This window comes from Osmerus mordax, chromosome 8, assembly GCF_038355195.1.
Source record: "Osmerus mordax isolate fOsmMor3 chromosome 8, fOsmMor3.pri, whole genome shotgun sequence".
Classification (NCBI taxonomy): Eukaryota; Metazoa; Chordata; class Actinopteri; order Osmeriformes; family Osmeridae; genus Osmerus; species Osmerus mordax.
Genome location: NC_090057.1, coordinates 18221053 through 18240709, shown reverse-complemented (window position 1 = coordinate 18240709; position 19657 = coordinate 18221053). Strand labels below are relative to the sequence as shown.

General features: G+C 39.8%; 1 protein-coding gene across 1 annotated transcript in view; it reads right to left on the bottom strand.

Annotated features, from left to right (window-relative positions):
- LOC136948152 (uncharacterized) overlaps positions 1-17832 on the bottom strand; it is a gene marked incomplete at its 5' end in the record, with an annotated part of 42893 nt that extends 25061 nt beyond the window's left edge. Inside the window, 1 exon segment of the mRNA XM_067242470.1 lies at positions 16429-17832. Coding sequence (XP_067098571.1) covers positions 16429-17832 — 1404 coding nt within the window.
- Between the last annotated feature and the right edge of the window lie 1825 nt (positions 17833-19657).

Below are 19657 nucleotides of genomic sequence, written 5' to 3'. Positions count from 1 at the left end.
GATAATTTCCACATTAAAAAGTATATAATGATGGTCTGAGAGGGGTAGATCAGTTATTGAAATATTATTGATATTTAGTCCAGTTGTTATCACTAGATCTAGTGTGTTTCCGATAGTATAGGCCAGGAGTAACTACCACACCACAAATGACGCACCATTATCCATAGGTGGCGCTACGGCCAAGCCCCAATTTTCCATTTACAAAGTGATGCCATTCGCATCCCATTTGTCCCAAAATTCTGAAATTCATTATATATGCCTTATTTCTCATGAGGAACAAAAAAGCCTCAATAACCTATAACGGCCGCCATATTGGATTTTTTTGTACAATAAAGATTTAGGAAACACGTTTTTTTGCTACTTCTCCTACAATTTGTCCAATCTTCCCCAGAATTGGCAGGTATCATCGTCAGAGCAACCCTCACTGAAATCTTCAACAGATTTTTGAATTTCATAACCGTTTGTCCGGTACAGCCAATCAAAATCGTCAACAAAGCAACCAAACAGGCAGTTGGATCAAATCTCAGCAAATCTTTGAAATATCACCACCAAACTTGGTGTGTCACGTGAAAGACACCACATCATGTTCCCATGTGAGAAGGCAAATTAATATCTTAAAAAATGATTGAAATAAAGGAAATCTAATTTATTTCTATCTAACGCTAAAATAATGCTTTACACTTCCGCCAGTCAAAAAACTCTAATTCAATCACAAGTTCATGAAGACTCTTGCGAATGTTTAGTACACAAATCTCAGAAAAAGTTGACTCTAAGATGAAAAGCTGATTTTTGGTGAATATTTGAAAAATGCATGCTTGGCTAATTATTAAGGAAATTTCCAACTAAATGTCTCCCCTGACCCTCAACGCGCGCGCTCCACATTCTCACACACTCAGCCTTTCCCTTGACACACGCGCAAGCTTGGCGAGACGCATACACAACATTTCAGGCAATTGTGGGCTGACCAAGCCCCCACTCATTGCTTGGTCTTTAGCAAAGGCCCATGTGGATCTTGGTGGTATTGCATTTCCGATTTTGTATGCAATGGTAAAAAGTTCTCAAAATCCTGAAACATTGATAGTATAGGCCAAGAGTAACTACCACACCACAAATGGCCCAATATCACCCATAAGTGACGCTACAGGCCACGCCCTGATACACAAAGATACAAGGCTTTCTGGAATGGGTAGGCTCACCAAGCCCCCTCCCTTCACTCCTTGGCTTGAAATAAAAGCCCTTGTGGATCTTGATGGTATTGCATTTCAGATTTGGTATCCCATTGGTAAGTCTGCAGCATGGAATTTTACAGTGACAATTTGTAAAGAATATAAATTTTTCAGTGGTTTGCAATGTTTGGAGGAATCCGCCATTGCTGCTTGCAGTTATATTTATTATTATTATTCTAGTTCCATGGGAGTCAATGGCAGCCCCTAGACCCCTTGGATAACTTTTTGACAAATTTGGCACACTCATTAAGGACAGTTCCTTCTATACCTACACCAAGTTTCATGTATCCCATCAGACCACTCTAGCGCCACCAATGGGTCAAAGTTGGACTTGTGTTTACACACGCAACTTTTGAACCGTATGACTGATTTTCAAAAATGAGGTACCATTGGATTCCCTGGATCAAGACGAGTTCAACGCACCATATGACGTCAATTTCCGGTTATATAGATTTTCCGCTATTTCCGGTTGTATCAAAAACCTTTGAAAGCCTACTCCTCCTACAATTTTTGTCATATCTTCTTCAAAATGACCAGAGATGATCTTCAGACCAAGCCTCACAAAAGTTATCCCATGGCGTTTTGATTTTCTAAACCGTTTGTCCGGCACAGCCAATCAAAATCAGCAAAAAAGTAACCAAACAGGAACTTGGGTCAAATCTCAGCAAATCTTTGAGATATCAACACGTAACTTGGTATGTCACAAGGAAGACACTACAACATGTTACCATGTGCAAAGGCTATTTCATATCTCCAGAAATGGTTGATTTAAAGCAAATTGAATTTATCGCTAACGCAAAAATAATGCTTTACACATCCGCCGGTCAAAAACTGATACTTTGATTCAATCACAAGTTCATATGAAGACTCTTGAGAATGTTTAGTACACAAATCTGAGGAAAAGTTGACTGTAACATGAAAAGTCGATTTGTGGTGAATATTTGAAAAATGCATGCTTGGCTAATTGCTAACGAAATTTTCAATGAAATGTCTCCCCTGCTCTTCAGCGCGCGCGTGCTCCACATTCTCACACACTCAGCCTTTCCCTTGACACACACGCGGGCTTGGCGAGACGCATACACAACATTTCAGGCAATTGTGGGCTGACAAAGCCCCCACTCATTCCTTGGCTTGAAGTGAAGGCCCTTGTGGATCTTGATGGTAATGCATTTTAGAAAAAGTTCTCAAAATCCTGAAACATTGATAGTATTGGCCAGGAGTAACTACCACACCACAAATGACGCACCATTATCCATAGGTGGCGCTACGGCCAAGCCCCAATTGTCTATTTACAAAGTGATGCCATTCTCATCCCATTTGTCCCAAAATTCTGAAATTCAATTAGATATGCCTTATTTCTCACGAGGAACAAAAAAGCCTCAATAACCTATAACGGCCGCCATATTGGATTTTTTTGTACAATAAAGATTTAGGAAACACGTTTTTTCGCTACTTCTATTACAATTTTTGTCCAATCTTCCCCAGAATTGCCAGGTATCATCGTCAGATTAACCCTCACTGAAATCTTCAACAGATTTTTGAATTTCAAAACCGTTTGTCCGGTACAGCCAATCAAAATCGTCAACAGAGCAACCAAACAGGAAGTTGGATCAAATCTCAGCAAATCTTTGAAATATCAACACCAAACTTGGTGTGTCACGTGAAAGACACTACGTCATGTTCCCATGTGAGAAGGCAAATTAATATCTTAAAAAATGATTGAAATAAAGGAAATCTAATTTATTTCTAACGCTAAAATAATGCTTTACACATACGGCAGTCAAAAAACTCTGATTCAATCACAAGTTCATGAAGACTCTTGAGAATGTTTAGTACACAAATCTCAGAAAAAGTTGACTGTAAGATGAAAAGTTGAATTTAGGTGAATATTTGAAAAATGCTTGCTTGGCTAATTGTTAAGGAAATTTCCAATGAAATGTCTCCCCTGCTCCTCAGCGCGCGCGCTCCACATTCTCACACACTCAGCCTTTCCCTGACACACGCGCAAGCTTGACGAGACGCATACACAACATTTCAGGCAATTGTGGGCTGACCAAGCCCCACTCATTGCTTGGTCTTTAGCAAAGGCCCATGTGGATCTTGATGGTATTGCATTTCCGATTTTGTATGCAATGGTAAAAAGTTCTCAAAATCCTGAAACATTGATAGTATAGGCCAAGAGTAACTACCACACCACAAATGGCCCAATATCACCCATAGGTGACGCTACAGGCCACGACCTGATACACAAAGATACAAGGCTTTCTGGAATGGGTAGGCTCACCAAGCCCCCTCCCTTCACTCCTTGGCTTGAAGTGAAGGCCCTTGTGGATCTTGATGGTAATGCATTTTAGAAAAAGTTCTCAAAATCCTGAAACATTGATAGTATAGGCCAGGAGTAACTACCACACCACAAATGACGCACCATTATCCATAGGTGGCGCTACGGCCGAGCCCCAATTTTCCATTTACAAAGTGATGCCATTCGCATCCCATTTGTCCCAAAATTCTGAAATTCATTAGATATGCCTTATTTCTCATGAGGAACAAAAAAGCCTCAATAACCTATAACGGCCGCCATATTGGATTTTTTTGTACAATAAAGATTTAGGAAACACGTTTTTTCTTTACTTCTCCTACAATTTTTGTCCAATCGTCCCCAGAATTGGCAGGTATCATCGTCAGAGCAACCCTCACTGAATTCTTCAACAGATTTTTGAATTTCAAAGACATTACATCATGTTCCCATGTGAGAAGGCAAATTAATATCTTAAAAAATGATTGAAATAAAGGAAATCTAATTTATTTCTATCTAACGCTAAAATAATGCTTTACACACCCGCCAGTCAAAAACCTCTGATTCAATCACATGTTCATAAAGACTCTTGAGAATGTTTAGTACACAAATCTCAGAAAAAGTTGACTCTAAGATGAAAAGTTGATTTTTGGTGAATATTTGAAAAATGCATGCTCTGCTAATTGTTAAGGAAATTTCCAATGAAATGTCTCCCCTGACCCTCAGCGCGCGCGCTCCACATTCTCACACACTCAGCCTTTCCCTTGACACGCGCAAGCTTGGCGAGACGCATACACAACATTTCAGACAATTGTGGGCTGACCAAGCCCCCACTCATTGCTTGGTCTTTAGCAAAGGCCCATGTGGATCTTGATGGTATTGCATTTCCGATTTTGTATGCAATGGTAAAAAGTTCTAAAAATCCTGAGACATTGATAGTATAGGTTAACAGTAACTACCACACCACAAATGGCCCAACATCACCCATAGGTGACGCTACTGGCCACGCCCTGATGCACAAAGATACAAGGCTTTCTGGAATGGGTAGGCTCACCAAGCCCCCTCCCTTCACTCCTTGGCTCGGAATAAAAGCTCTTGTGGATCTTGATGGTATTGCATTTCAGATTTGGTGTCCCATCGGTAAGTCTGCAGCATGGATTTTTACAGTGACAATTTGTAAAGAATATAAATTTTTCAATGGTTTGCAATGTTTGGAGGAATCCGCCATTGCTGCTTGCAGTTATATTTAGGATTCCTCCGTAAGGAGGAAACCTATTGTTATTGTTAGTTTTATTATTATTATTATTATTATTATTATTATTATTCTAGTTCCATGGGAGTCAATGGCAGCCCCTAGAACCCTTGGATAACTTTTTGTTAAATTTGGCACACTCATTAAGGACAGTTCCTTCTATACCTACACCAAGTTTCATGTATCCCATCAGACCACTCTAGCGCCACCAATGGGTCAAAGTTGGACTTGTGTTTACACACGCAACTTTTGAACCGTATGACTGATTTACAAAAATGAGGTACCATTGGATTCCCTGGATGAAGACGAGTTCAACGCACCCTATGACGTCAATTTCCGGTTGTATAGATTTTCCGCTATTTCCGGTTGTATCAAAAACCTTTGAAAGCCTACTCCTCCTACAATTATTGTCATATCTTCTTCAAAATGACCATAGATGATCTTCAGACCAAGCCTCACAAAAGTTATCCCATGGCGTTTTGATTTTCTAAACCGTTTGTCCGGCACAACCAATCAAAATCAGCAAAAAAGTAACCAAACAGGAACTTGGGTCAAATCTCAGCAAATCTTTGAGATATCAACACTAAACTTGGTATATCGGTGGACGACACTACAACATGTTACCATGTGCAAAGGCAACTTCATATCTCAAAAGATGATTGATATAAAGCAAATCGAATTTATCGCTAACGCTAAAATAATGCTTTACACATCCGCCGGTCAAAAACTGATACTTTGATTCAATCACAAGTTCATATGAAGACTCTTGAGAATGTTTAGTACACAAATCTGAGGAAAAGTTGACTGTAACATGAAAAGTCGATTTTATGTGAATATTTGAAACATGCATGCTTGGCTAATTGCTAACGAAATTTTCAATGAAATGTCTCCCCTGCTCTTCAGCGCGCGCGTGCTCCACATTCTCACACACTCAGCCTTTCCCTTGACACACGCGCGGGCTTGGCGAGACGCATACACAACATTTCAGGCAATTGTGGGCTGACCAAGCCCCCACTCATTCCTTGGCTTGAAGTGAAGGCCCTTGTGGATCTTGATGGTAATGCATTTTAGAAAAAGTTCTCAAAATCCTGAAACATTGATAGTATAGGCCAGGAGTAACTACCACACCACAAATGACGCACCATTATCCATAGGTGGCGCTACGGCCAAGCCCCAATTTTCCATTTACAAAGTGATGCCATTCGCATCCCATTTGTCCCAAAATTCTGAAATTCATTAGATATGCCTTATTTCTCATGAGGAACAAAAAAGCCTCAATAACCTATAACGGCCGCCATATTGGATGTTTTTGTACAATAAAGATTTAGGAAACACGTTTTTTTGCTACTTCTCCTACAATTCTTGTCCAATCTTCCCCAGAATTGGCAGGTATCATCGTCAGAGCAACCCTCACTGAATTCTTTAACAGATTTTTGAATTTCAAAACCGTTTGTCCGGTACAGCCAATCAAAATCGTCAACAAAGCAACCAAACAGGAAGTTGGATCAAATCTCAGCAAATCTTTGAAATATCAACACCAAACTTGGTAAGATGACTCGGAACCGTCTTCTGAGGATGTCCAATCAATTTGGTGTCATGTGATCGTGTCATGTGATCGGCGTGGCCGCAGGAACCAAAAATGTTTTTTGGCCAATAACTGTTGATTTGTTTGCCTTTAGTTCATGAAAACTCTTGAGAATGTTTAGTACACAAATCTCAGAAAAAGTTGACTGTAAGATGAAAAGTTGAATTTTGGTGAATATTTGAAAAATGCATGCTTGGCTAATTGTTAAGGAAATTTCCAATGAAACGTCTCCCTCTGCTCCTCAGCGCGCGCGCTACACATTCTCACACACTCAGCCTTTCCCTTGACACACGCGCAAGCTTGACGAGACGCATACACAACATTTCAGGCAATTGTGGGCTGACCAAGCCCCCACTCATTGCTTGGTCTTTAGCAAAGGCCCATGTGGATCTTGATGGTATTGCATTTCCGATTTTGTATGCAATGGTAAAAGTTCTCAAAATCCTGAAACATTTATAGTATAGGCCAAGAGTAACTACCACACCACAAATGGCCCAATATCACCCATAAGTGACGCTACAGGCCACGCCCTGATACACAAAGATACAAGGCTTTCTGGAATGGGTAGGCTCAACCAAGCCCCCTCCCTTCACTCCTTGGCTTTAAATAAAAGCCCTTGTGGATCTTGATGGTATTGCATTTCATATTTGGTATCCCATTGGTAAGTCTGCGGCATGGAATTTTACAGTGACTATTTGTAAAGAATATACATTTTTCAGTGGTTTGCAATGTTTGGAGGAATCCGCCATTGCTGCTTGCAGTTATATTTAGGATTCCTCCGTAAGGAGGAAACCTATTGTTATTGTTAGTTTTATTATTATTATTATTATTATTATTATTATTATTATTATTCTAGTTCCATGGGAGTCAATGGCAGCCCCTAGAACCCTTGGATAACTTTTTGTTAAATTTGGCACACTCATTAAGGACAGTTCCTTCTATACCTACACCAAGTTTCATGTATCCCATCAGACCACTCTAGCGCCACCAATGGGTCAAAGTTGGACTTGTGTTTACACACGCAACTTTTGAACCGTATGACTGATTTACAAAAATGAGGTACCATTGGATTCCCTGGATGAAGACGAGTTCAACGCACCCTATGACGTCAATTTCCGGTTGTATAGATTTTCCGCTATTTCCGGTTGTATCAAAAACCTTTGAAAGCCTACTCCTCCTACAATTATTGTCATATCTTCTTCAAAATGACCATAGATGATCTTCAGACCAAGCCTCACAAAAGTTATCCCATGGCGTTTTGATTTTCTAAACCGTTTGTCCGGCACAACCAATCAAAATCAGCAAAAAAGTAACCAAACAGGAACTTGGGTCAAATCTCAGCAAATCTTTGAGATATCAACACTAAACTTGGTATATCGGTGGACGACACTACAACATGTTACCATGTGCAAAGGCAACTTCATATCTCAAAAGATGATTGATATAAAGCAAATCGAATTTATCGCTAACGCTAAAATAATGCTTTACACATCCGCCGGTCAAAAACTGATACTTTGATTCAATCACAAGTTCATATGAAGACTCTTGAGAATGTTTAGTACACAAATCTGAGGAAAAGTTGACTGTAACATGAAAAGTCGATTTTATGTGAATATTTGAAACATGCATGCTTGGCTAATTGCTAACGAAATTTTCAATGAAATGTCTCCCCTGCTCTTCAGCGCGCGCGTGCTCCACATTCTCACACACTCAGCCTTTCCCTTGACACACGCGCGGGCTTGGCGAGACGCATACACAACATTTCAGGCAATTGTGGGCTGACCAAGCCCCCACTCATTCCTTGGCTTGAAGTGAAGGCCCTTGTGGATCTTGATGGTAATGCATTTTAGAAAAAGTTCTCAAAATCCTGAAACATTGATAGTATAGGCCAGGAGTAACTACCACACCACAAATGACGCACCATTATCCATAGGTGGCGCTACGGCCAAGCCCCAATTTTCCATTTACAAAGTGATGCCATTCGCATCCCATTTGTCCCAAAATTCTGAAATTCATTAGATATGCCTTATTTCTCATGAGGAACAAAAAAGCCTCAATAACCTATAACGGCCGCCATATTGGATGTTTTTGTACAATAAAGATTTAGGAAACACGTTTTTTTGCTACTTCTCCTACAATTCTTGTCCAATCTTCCCCAGAATTGGCAGGTATCATCGTCAGAGCAACCCTCACTGAATTCTTTAACAGATTTTTGAATTTCAAAACCGTTTGTCCGGTACAGCCAATCAAAATCGTCAACAAAGCAACCAAACAGGAAGTTGGATCAAATCTCAGCAAATCTTTGAAATATCAACACCAAACTTGGTAAGATGACTCGGAACCGTCTTCTGAGGATGTCCAATCAATTTGGTGTCATGTGATCGTGTCATGTGATCGGCGTGGCCGCAGGAACCAAAAATGTTTTTTGGCCAATAACTGTTGATTTGTTTGCCTTTAGTTCATGAAAACTCTTGAGAATGTTTAGTACACAAATCTCAGAAAAAGTTGACTGTAAGATGAAAAGTTGAATTTTGGTGAATATTTGAAAAATGCATGCTTGGCTAATTGTTAAGGAAATTTCCAATGAAACGTCTCCCTCTGCTCCTCAGCGCGCGCGCTACACATTCTCACACACTCAGCCTTTCCCTTGACACACGCGCAAGCTTGACGAGACGCATACACAACATTTCAGGCAATTGTGGGCTGACCAAGCCCCCACTCATTGCTTGGTCTTTAGCAAAGGCCCATGTGGATCTTGATGGTATTGCATTTCCGATTTTGTATGCAATGGTAAAAGTTCTCAAAATCCTGAAACATTTATAGTATAGGCCAAGAGTAACTACCACACCACAAATGGCCCAATATCACCCATAAGTGACGCTACAGGCCACGCCCTGATACACAAAGATACAAGGCTTTCTGGAATGGGTAGGCTCAACCAAGCCCCCTCCCTTCACTCCTTGGCTTTAAATAAAAGCCCTTGTGGATCTTGATGGTATTGCATTTCATATTTGGTATCCCATTGGTAAGTCTGCGGCATGGAATTTTACAGTGACTATTTGTAAAGAATATACATTTTTCAGTGGTTTGCAATGTTTGGAGGAATCCGCCATTGCTGCTTGCAGTTATATTTAGGATTCCTCCGTAAGGAGGAAACCTATTGTTATTGTTAGTTTTATTATTATTATTATTATTATTATTATTATTATTATTATTCTAGTTCCATGGGAGTCAATGGCAGCCCCTAGAACCCTTGGATAACTTTTTGTTAAATTTGGCACACTCATTAAGGACAGTTCCTTCTATACCTACACCAAGTTTCATGTATCCCATCAGACCACTCTAGCGCCACCAATGGGTCAAAGTTGGACTTGTGTTTACACACGCAACTTTTGAACCGTATGACTGATTTACAAAAATGAGGTACCATTGGATTCCCTGGATGAAGACGAGTTCAACGCACCCTATGACGTCAATTTCCGGTTGTATAGATTTTCCGCTATTTCCGGTTGTATCAAAAACCTTTGAAAGCCTACTCCTCCTACAATTATTGTCATATCTTCTTCAAAATGACCATAGATGATCTTCAGACCAAGCCTCACAAAAGTTATCCCATGGCGTTTTGATTTTCTAAACCGTTTGTCCGGCACAACCAATCAAAATCAGCAAAAAAGTAACCAAACAGGAACTTGGGTCAAATCTCAGCAAATCTTTGAGATATCAACACTAAACTTGGTATATCGGTGGACGACACTACAACATGTTACCATGTGCAAAGGCAACTTCATATCTCAAAAGATGATTGATATAAAGCAAATCGAATTTATCGCTAACGCTAAAATAATGCTTTACACATCCGCCGGTCAAAAACTGATACTTTGATTCAATCACAAGTTCATATGAAGACTCTTGAGAATGTTTAGTACACAAATCTGAGGAAAAGTTGACTGTAACATGAAAAGTCGATTTTATGTGAATATTTGAAACATGCATGCTTGGCTAATTGCTAACGAAATTTTCAATGAAATGTCTCCCCTGCTCTTCAGCGCGCGCGTGCTCCACATTCTCACACACTCAGCCTTTCCCTTGACACACGCGCGGGCTTGGCGAGACGCATACACAACATTTCAGGCAATTGTGGGCTGACCAAGCCCCCACTCATTCCTTGGCTTGAAGTGAAGGCCCTTGTGGATCTTGATGGTAATGCATTTTAGAAAAAGTTCTCAAAATCCTGAAACATTGATAGTATAGGCCAGGAGTAACTACCACACCACAAATGACGCACCATTATCCATAGGTGGCGCTACGGCCAAGCCCCAATTTTCCATTTACAAAGTGATGCCATTCGCATCCCATTTGTCCCAAAATTCTGAAATTCATTAGATATGCCTTATTTCTCATGAGGAACAAAAAAGCCTCAATAACCTATAACGGCCGCCATATTGGATGTTTTTGTACAATAAAGATTTAGGAAACACGTTTTTTTGCTACTTCTCCTACAATTCTTGTCCAATCTTCCCCAGAATTGGCAGGTATCATCGTCAGAGCAACCCTCACTGAATTCTTTAACAGATTTTTGAATTTCAAAACCGTTTGTCCGGTACAGCCAATCAAAATCGTCAACAAAGCAACCAAACAGGAAGTTGGATCAAATCTCAGCAAATCTTTGAAATATCAACACCAAACTTGGTAAGATGACTCGGAACCGTCTTCTGAGGATGTCCAATCAATTTGGTGTCATGTGATCGTGTCATGTGATCGGCGTGGCCGCAGGAACCAAAAATGTTTTTTGGCCAATAACTGTTGATTTGTTTGCCTTTAGTTCATGAAAACTCTTGAGAATGTTTAGTACACAAATCTCAGAAAAAGTTGACTGTAAGATGAAAAGTTGAATTTTGGTGAATATTTGAAAAATGCATGCTTGGCTAATTGTTAAGGAAATTTCCAATGAAACGTCTCCCTCTGCTCCTCAGCGCGCGCGCTACACATTCTCACACACTCAGCCTTTCCCTTGACACACGCGCAAGCTTGACGAGACGCATACACAACATTTCAGGCAATTGTGGGCTGACCAAGCCCCCACTCATTGCTTGGCTTGAAGTGAAGGCCCTTGTGGATCTTGATGGTAATGCATTTTAGAAAAAGTTCTCAAAATCCTGAAACATTGATAGTATAGGCCAGGAGTAACTACCACACCACAAATGACGCACCATTATCCATAGGTGGCGCTACGGCCAAGCCCCAATTTTCCATTTACAAAGTGATGCCATTCGCATCCCATTTGTCCCAAAATTCTGAAATTCATTAGATATGCCTTATTTCTCATGAGGAACAAAAAAGCCTCAATAACCTATAACGGCCGCCATATTGGATGTTTTTGTACAATAAAGATTTAGGAAACACGTTTTTTTGCTACTTCTCCTACAATTCTTGTCCAATCTTCCCCAGAATTGGGAGGTATCATCGTCAGAGCAACCCTCACTGAATTCTTTAACAGATTTTTGAATTTCAAAACCGTTTGTCCGGTACAGCCAATCAAAATCGTCAACAAAGCAACCAAACAGGAAGTTGGATCAAATCTCAGCAAATCTTTGAAATATCAACACCAAACTTGGTGTGTCACGTGAAAGACACTACGTCATGTTCCCATGTAGGAAGGCAAATTAATATCTTCAAAAATGATTGAAATGAAGGAAATCAAATTTATTTCTAACGCTAAAATAATGCTTTACACATCCGCCAGTCAAAAAACTCTGATTCAATCACAAGTTCATGAAGACTTTTGAGAATGTTTAGTACACAAATCTCAGAAAAAGTTGACTGTAAGATGAAAAGTTGAATTTAGGTGAATATTTGAAAAATGCATGCTTGGCTAATTGTTAAGGAAATTTCCAATGAAATGTCTCCCCTGCTCCTCAGCACGCGCGCTCCACATTCTCACACACTCAGCCTTTCCCTTGACACACGCACAAGCTTGGCGAGACGCATACACAACATTTCAGGCAATTGTGGGCTGACCAAGCCCCACTCATTGCTTGGTCTTTAGCAAAGGACCATGTGGATCTTGATGGTATTGCATTTCCGATTTTGTATGCAATGGTAAAAAGTTCTCAAAATCCTGAAACATTGATAGTATAGGCCAAGAGTAACTACCACACCACAAATGGCCCAATATCACCCATAAGTGACGCTACAGGCCACGCCCTGGTACACAAAGATACAAGGCTTTCTGGAATGGGTAGGCTCACCAAGCCCCCTCCCTTCACTCCTTGGCTTGAAATAAAAGCCCTTGTGGATCTTGATGGTATTGCATTTCAGATTTGGTATCCCATTGGTAAGTCTGCAGCATGGATTTTTACAGTGACAATTTGTGAAGAATATAAATTTTTCAGTGGTTTGCAATGTTTGGAGGAATCCGCCATTGCTGCTTGCAGTTATATTTATTATTATTATTCTAGTTCCATGGGAGTCAATGGCAGCCCCTAGAACCCTTGGATAACTTTTTGTTAAATTTGGCACACTCATTAAGGACAGTTCCTTCTATACCTACACCAAGTTTCATGTATCCCATCAGACCACTCTAGCGCCACCAATGGGTCAAAGTTGGACTTGTGTTTACACACGCAACTTTTGAACCGTATGACTGATTTACAAAAATGAGGTACCATTGGATTCCCTGGATGAAGACGAGTTCAACGCACCCTATGACGTCAATTTCCGGTTGTATAGATTTTCCGCTATTTCCGGTTGTATCAAAAACCTTTGAAAGCCTACTCCTCCTACAATTATTGTCATATCTTCTTCAAAATGACCATAGATGATCTTCAGACCAAGCCTCACAAAAGTTATCCCATGGCGTTTTGATTTTCTAAACCGTTTGTCCGGCACAACCAATCAAAATCAGCAAAAAAGTAACCAAACAGGAACTTGGGTCAAATCTCAGCAAATCTTTGAGATATCAACACTAAACTTGGTATATCGGTGGACGACACTACAACATGTTACCATGTGCAAAGGCAACTTCATATCTCAAAAGATGATTGATATAAAGCAAATCGAATTTATCGCTAACGCTAAAATAATGCTTTACACATCCGCCGGTCAAAAACTGATACTTTGATTCAATCACAAGTTCATATGAAGACTCTTGAGAATGTTTAGTACACAAATCTGAGGAAAAGTTGACTGTAACATGAAAAGTCGATTTTATGTGAATATTTGAAACATGCATGCTTGGCTAATTGCTAACGAAATTTTCAATGAAATGTCTCCCCTGCTCTTCAGCGCGCGCGTGCTCCACATTCTCACACACTCAGCCTTTCCCTTGACACACGCGCGGGCTTGGCGAGACGCATACACAACATTTCAGGCAATTGTGGGCTGACCAAGCCCCCACTCATTCCTTGGCTTGAAGTGAAGGCCCTTGTGGATCTTGATGGTAATGCATTTTAGAAAAAGTTCTCAAAATCCTGAAACATTGATAGTATAGGCCAGGAGTAACTACCACACCACAAATGACGCACCATTATCCATAGGTGGCGCTACGGCCAAGCCCCAATTTTCCATTTACAAAGTGATGCCATTCGCATCCCATTTGTCCCAAAATTCTGAAATTCATTAGATATGCCTTATTTCTCATGAGGAACAAAAAAGCCTCAATAACCTATAACGGCCGCCATATTGGATGTTTTTGTACAATAAAGATTTAGGAAACACGTTTTTTTGCTACTTCTCCTACAATTCTTGTCCAATCTTCCCCAGAATTGGCAGGTATCATCGTCAGAGCAACCCTCACTGAATTCTTTAACAGATTTTTGAATTTCAAAACCGTTTGTCCGGTACAGCCAATCAAAATCGTCAACAAAGCAACCAAACAGGAAGTTGGATCAAATCTCAGCAAATCTTTGAAATATCAACACCAAACTTGGTGTGTCACGTGAAAGACACTACGTCATGTTCCCATGTAGGAAGGCAAATTAATATCTTCAAAAATGATTGAAATGAAGGAAATCAAATTTATTTCTAACGCTAAAATAATGCTTTACACATCCGCCAGTCAAAAAACTCTGATTCAATCACAAGTTCATGAAGACTTTTGAGAATGTTTAGTACACAAATCTCAGAAAAAGTTGACTGTAAGATGAAAAGTTGAATTTAGGTGAATATTTGAAAAATGCATGCTTGGCTAATTGTTAAGGAAATTTCCAATGAAATGTCTCCCCTGCTCCTCAGCACGCGCGCTCCACATTCTCACACACTCAGCCTTTCCCTTGACACACGCACAAGCTTGGCGAGACGCATACACAACATTTCAGGCAATTGTGGGCTGACCAAGCCCCACTCATTGCTTGGTCTTTAGCAAAGGACCATGTGGATCTTGATGGTATTGCATTTCCGATTTTGTATGCAATGGTAAAAAGTTCTCAAAATCCTGAAACATTGATAGTATAGGCCAAGAGTAACTACCACACCACAAATGGCCCAATATCACCCATAAGTGACGCTACAGGCCACGCCCTGGTACACAAAGATACAAGGCTTTCTGGAATGGGTAGGCTCACCAAGCCCCCTCCCTTCACTCCTTGGCTTGAAATAAAAGCCCTTGTGGATCTTGATGGTATTGCATTTCAGATTTGGTATCCCATTGGTAAGTCTGCAGCATGGATTTTTACAGTGACAATTTGTGAAGAATATAAATTTTTCAGTGGTTTGCAATGTTTGGAGGAATCCGCCATTGCTGCTTGCAGTTATATTTAGGATTCCTCCGTAAGGAGGAAACCTATTGTTATTGTTAGTTTTATTATTATTATTATTATTCTAGTTCCATGGGAGTCAATGGCAGCCCCTAGAACCCTTGGATAACTTTTTGTTAAATTTGGCACACTCATTAAGGACAGTTCCTTCTATACCTACACCAAGTTTCATGTATCCCATCAGACCACTCTAGCGCCACCAATGGGTCAAAGTTGGACTTGTGTTTACACACGCAACTTTTGAACCGTATGACTGATTTTCAGAAATGAGGTACCATTGGATTCCCTGGATCAAGACGAGTTCAACGCACCCTATGACGTCAATTTCCGGTTATATAGATTTTCCGCTATTTCCGGTTGTATCAAAAACCTTTGAAAGCCTACTCCTCCTACAACTTTTGTCATATCTTCTTCAAAATGACCAGAGATGATCTTCAGACCAAGCCTCACAAAAGTTATCCCATGGCGTTTTGATTTTATAAACCGTTTGTCCGGCACAGCCAATCAAAATCAGCAAAAAAGTAACCAAACAGGAACTTGGGTCAAATCTCAGCAAATCTTTGAGATATCAACACTAAACTTGGTATATCGGTGGACGACACTACAACATGATACCATGTGCAAAGGCAACTTCATATCTCAAAAAATGATTGATATAAAGCAAATCGAATTTATCGCTAACGCTAAAATAATGCTTTACACATCCGCCGGTCAAAAACTGATACTTTGATTCAATCACAAGTTCATATGAAGACTCTTGAGAATGTTTAGTACACAAATCTGAGGAAAAGTTGACTGTAACATGAAAAGTCGATTTTATGTGAATATTTGAAACATGCATGCTTGGCTAATTGCTAACGAAATTTTCAATGAAATGTCTCCCCTGCTCTTCAGCGCGCGCGTGCTCCACAATTCTCACACACTCAGCCTTTCCCTTGACACACGCGCGGGCTTGGCGAGACGCATACACAACATTTCAGGCAATTGTGGGCTGACCAAGCCCCCACTCATTCCTTGGCTTGAAGTGAAGGCCCTTGTGGATCTTGATGGTAATGCATTTTAGAAAATGTTCTCAAAATCCTGAAACATTGATAGTAAGTAAGTAAGTAAGTAAGTAAGTAAGTAAGACTTTATTTATATAGCACATTTCATACAAGAATTGTAGCTCAAGGTGCTTTACATAAAATTAATAAAAACAATAATACAAGTGATAAATAATTCAAACAATAATAAAAATCCCAATAAGATCTCTGTTCAAGAGAGAAAACAACTTTAAAAAGTAGGAAAACCCTTTTGAGATAAAATTACTTAAATGCTTCGGTAAAAAGGTAGGTTTTAAGCTGTCTTTTAAAAATGTCTAGAGTGTTAGCTTCCCTAATATTTATGGGTAATTTGTGCCATAGTTTTGGGGCGTAATTGACAAAGGCCGAATCACCAATCTTCTTATGACTGCTTCTGGTGACCTCTAATAGGCCTGCATTTGATGATCGCAGTGTTCTAGCTGGTGTGTAGTTTATAAAGGAGTTAGCAATGTAGCTAGGTCCTTGTCCGTGTAGAGCTTTGTATGTGAGAAAAAGGACCTTAAAGTCAATTCTGAAGGTAACAGGCAGCCAGTGTAAAGTAGCTAGGACAGGACTAATGTGTTTTCTCCTTTTAGTTTTGGTTAATAATCTAGCTGCAGAATTTTGAATGAGCTGTAGTCTTTCAGTGGTTTTCTTGGGAAGACCAGTGAAAAGTGCGTTACAGTAGTCCAGCCGGCTGGATATAAAAGCATGAATTAACTTCTCTGCATCATTTTGGTTTATGAATGGTCGTACCTTTGCTATATTCCACAGGTGAAAGAAAGCTGTTTTGGTCACTTTATTAATGTGAGAGTTGAAATTCAAATCTGAGTCCAGGATTACGCAGAGACTCGTCACCTCTGGTTTAAGACAGGGGGTTAAGCCTCCAAGATTCTTAATAAGCATCTCTCTTTTGGATTTGGGGCCACATAGTAGGACTTCGGTTTTGTCTTCATTTAATTTAAGAAAGTTATCATTCATCCATTTGTTTATTGCCAACAGGCAGTTTGTAATGGAATTGATGGCCGTTGCATCGTTGGGTTCAGTGGATATATATAGTTGTGTGTCATCCGCATAGCTATGGAAATCTATGTTATGTTCTCTGATTATGTCGCCGAGTGGTAACATATGAAGAGAAAAAAGTAATGGACCTAAGCAGCTTCCTTGAGCAACCCCGTAGCAGTTATGATGTTTCTTGGACCTATGGTCACCTAAACTAACATAAAACTTCCTTCCTGTGATATATGATTTCAGCCAGTTCAATACACTATCCGTGAACCCAATAAGCTTTTCCAGTCTATTGATTAGGATGTCGTGATCAATTGTATCAAATGCTGCACTGAGATCTAACAGGATAAGGATAGAGACTTTATTTGCATCAGAGTTTAGTCTGAGGTCGCTAATTATTTTGGTGAGAGCAGTTTCAGTACTGTGATATTTCCTGAAACCTGACTGCGAGACTTCCAGGATGTTATTTTCTTCAAGAAAATAATTTAATTGGACTAAAACTATCTTTTCCAGTACTTTACTAATAAATGGGAGGTTTGATATTGGTCTGTAATTTGCAAGTAGACTGTTATCCAATTTGGGTTTCTTTAATAGGGGCTTTACAACAGCTGTTTTGAAGGCATCTGGGAAGACGCCAGTTCTAAGGGATGTGTTTATAATCTCTAGCACCGGACCTGAGACACTATCAAACACTCGCTTAAAGAATGTTGTGGGTATAGGATCAATATCTGAGGTTGTGGAGTTAGATTCGCTGACAATTTTGGAAAGTTCACTAAGTGTGATACAGGTAAATGTGCTCATGGTTATGTTGCAGAATCTACTGATGTCAGTTTCGACCCCACTATTAATAATACTCGCTCTAATCAAAGTTATTTTGTTCTTGAAGAACAAAGCAAGCTCTTCACATTTAACTGCTGAGGATGGAGGTGGGGCAGGGACAGTGTTTAGCAGCTGGTCAATGGTGGAGAAAAGAACTCTGGAATTTCTGGCATTTTCTGTAATAATGTTGGAGAAATATTCTCTCCTTGCTAGACGGATGGTTTTGTTAAAGGTGGTTAGTGTATCTTTGTAGATATTGTAGTGGATAGTGATCTTTGTTTTCCTCCATTTTCTCTCTGCTGCACGGCATTTTCTTTTCGTTTCACTAACATTTTTATTTCTCAGCCATGGGGAGGTTCTGCTTGTGCACTTCTTTTTGGTTTTCAGTGGTGCAACAGAGTCTAACACAGATAATAGTGCATAATTGAGGTTCTCTACCATTTCATTCAGAGAGCAATCATGGTAAGTCGGCTCATGTAGAGCAAATTGTTCAGAAAATGTCATCATAGCTGTATCGTCTAAATATCTTCTATGGACTAAGAATTCTTTTTTGGTTTTTGTTAGGATAATTTCCACATTAAAAAGTATATAATGATGGTCTGAGAGGGGTAGATCAGTTATTGAAATATTATTGATATTTAGTCCAGTTGTTATCACTAGATCTAGTGTGTTTCCGATAGTATAGGCCAGGAGTAACTACCACACCACAAATGACGCACCATTATCCATAGGTGGCGCTACGGCCAAGCCCCAATTTTCCATTTACAAAGTGATGCCATTCGCATCCCATTTGTCCCAAAATTCTGAAATTCATTATATATACCTTATTTCTCATGAGGAACAAAAAAGCCTCAATAACCTATAACGGCCGCCATATTGGATTTTTTTGTACAATAAAGATTTAGGAAACACGTTTTTTTGCTACTTCTCCTACAATTTTTGTCCAATCTTCCCCAGAATTGGCAGGTATCATCGTCAGAGCAACCCTCACTGAAATCTTCAACAGATTTTTGAATTTCATAACCGTTTGTCCGGTACAGCCAATCAAAATCGTCAACAAAGCAACCAAACAGGCAGTTGGATCAAATCTCAGCAAATCTTTGAAATATCACCACCAAACTTGGTGTGTCACGTGAAAGACACTACATCATGTTCCCATGTGAGAAGGCAAATTAATATCTTAAAAAATGATTGAAATAAAGGAAATCTAATTTATTTCTATCTAACGCTAAAATAATGCTTTACACTTCCGCCAGTCAAAAAACTCTAATTCAATCACAAGTTCATGAAGACTCTTGCGAATGTTTAGTACACAAATCTCAGAAAAAGTTGACTCTAAGATGAAAAGCTGATTTTTGGTGAATATTTGAAAAATGCATGCTTGGCTAATTATTAAGGAAATTTCCAACTAAATGTCTCCCCTGACCCTCAGCGCGCGCGCTCCACATTCTCACACACTCAGCCTTTCCCTTGACACACGCGCAAGCTTGGCGAGACGCATACACAACATTTCAGGCAATTGTGGGCTGACCAAGCCCCCACTCATTGCTTGGTCTTTAGCAAAGGCCCATGTGGTTCTTGGTGGTATTGCATTTCCGATTTTGTATGCAATGGTAAAAAGTTCTCAAAATCCTGAAACATTGATAGTATAGGCCAA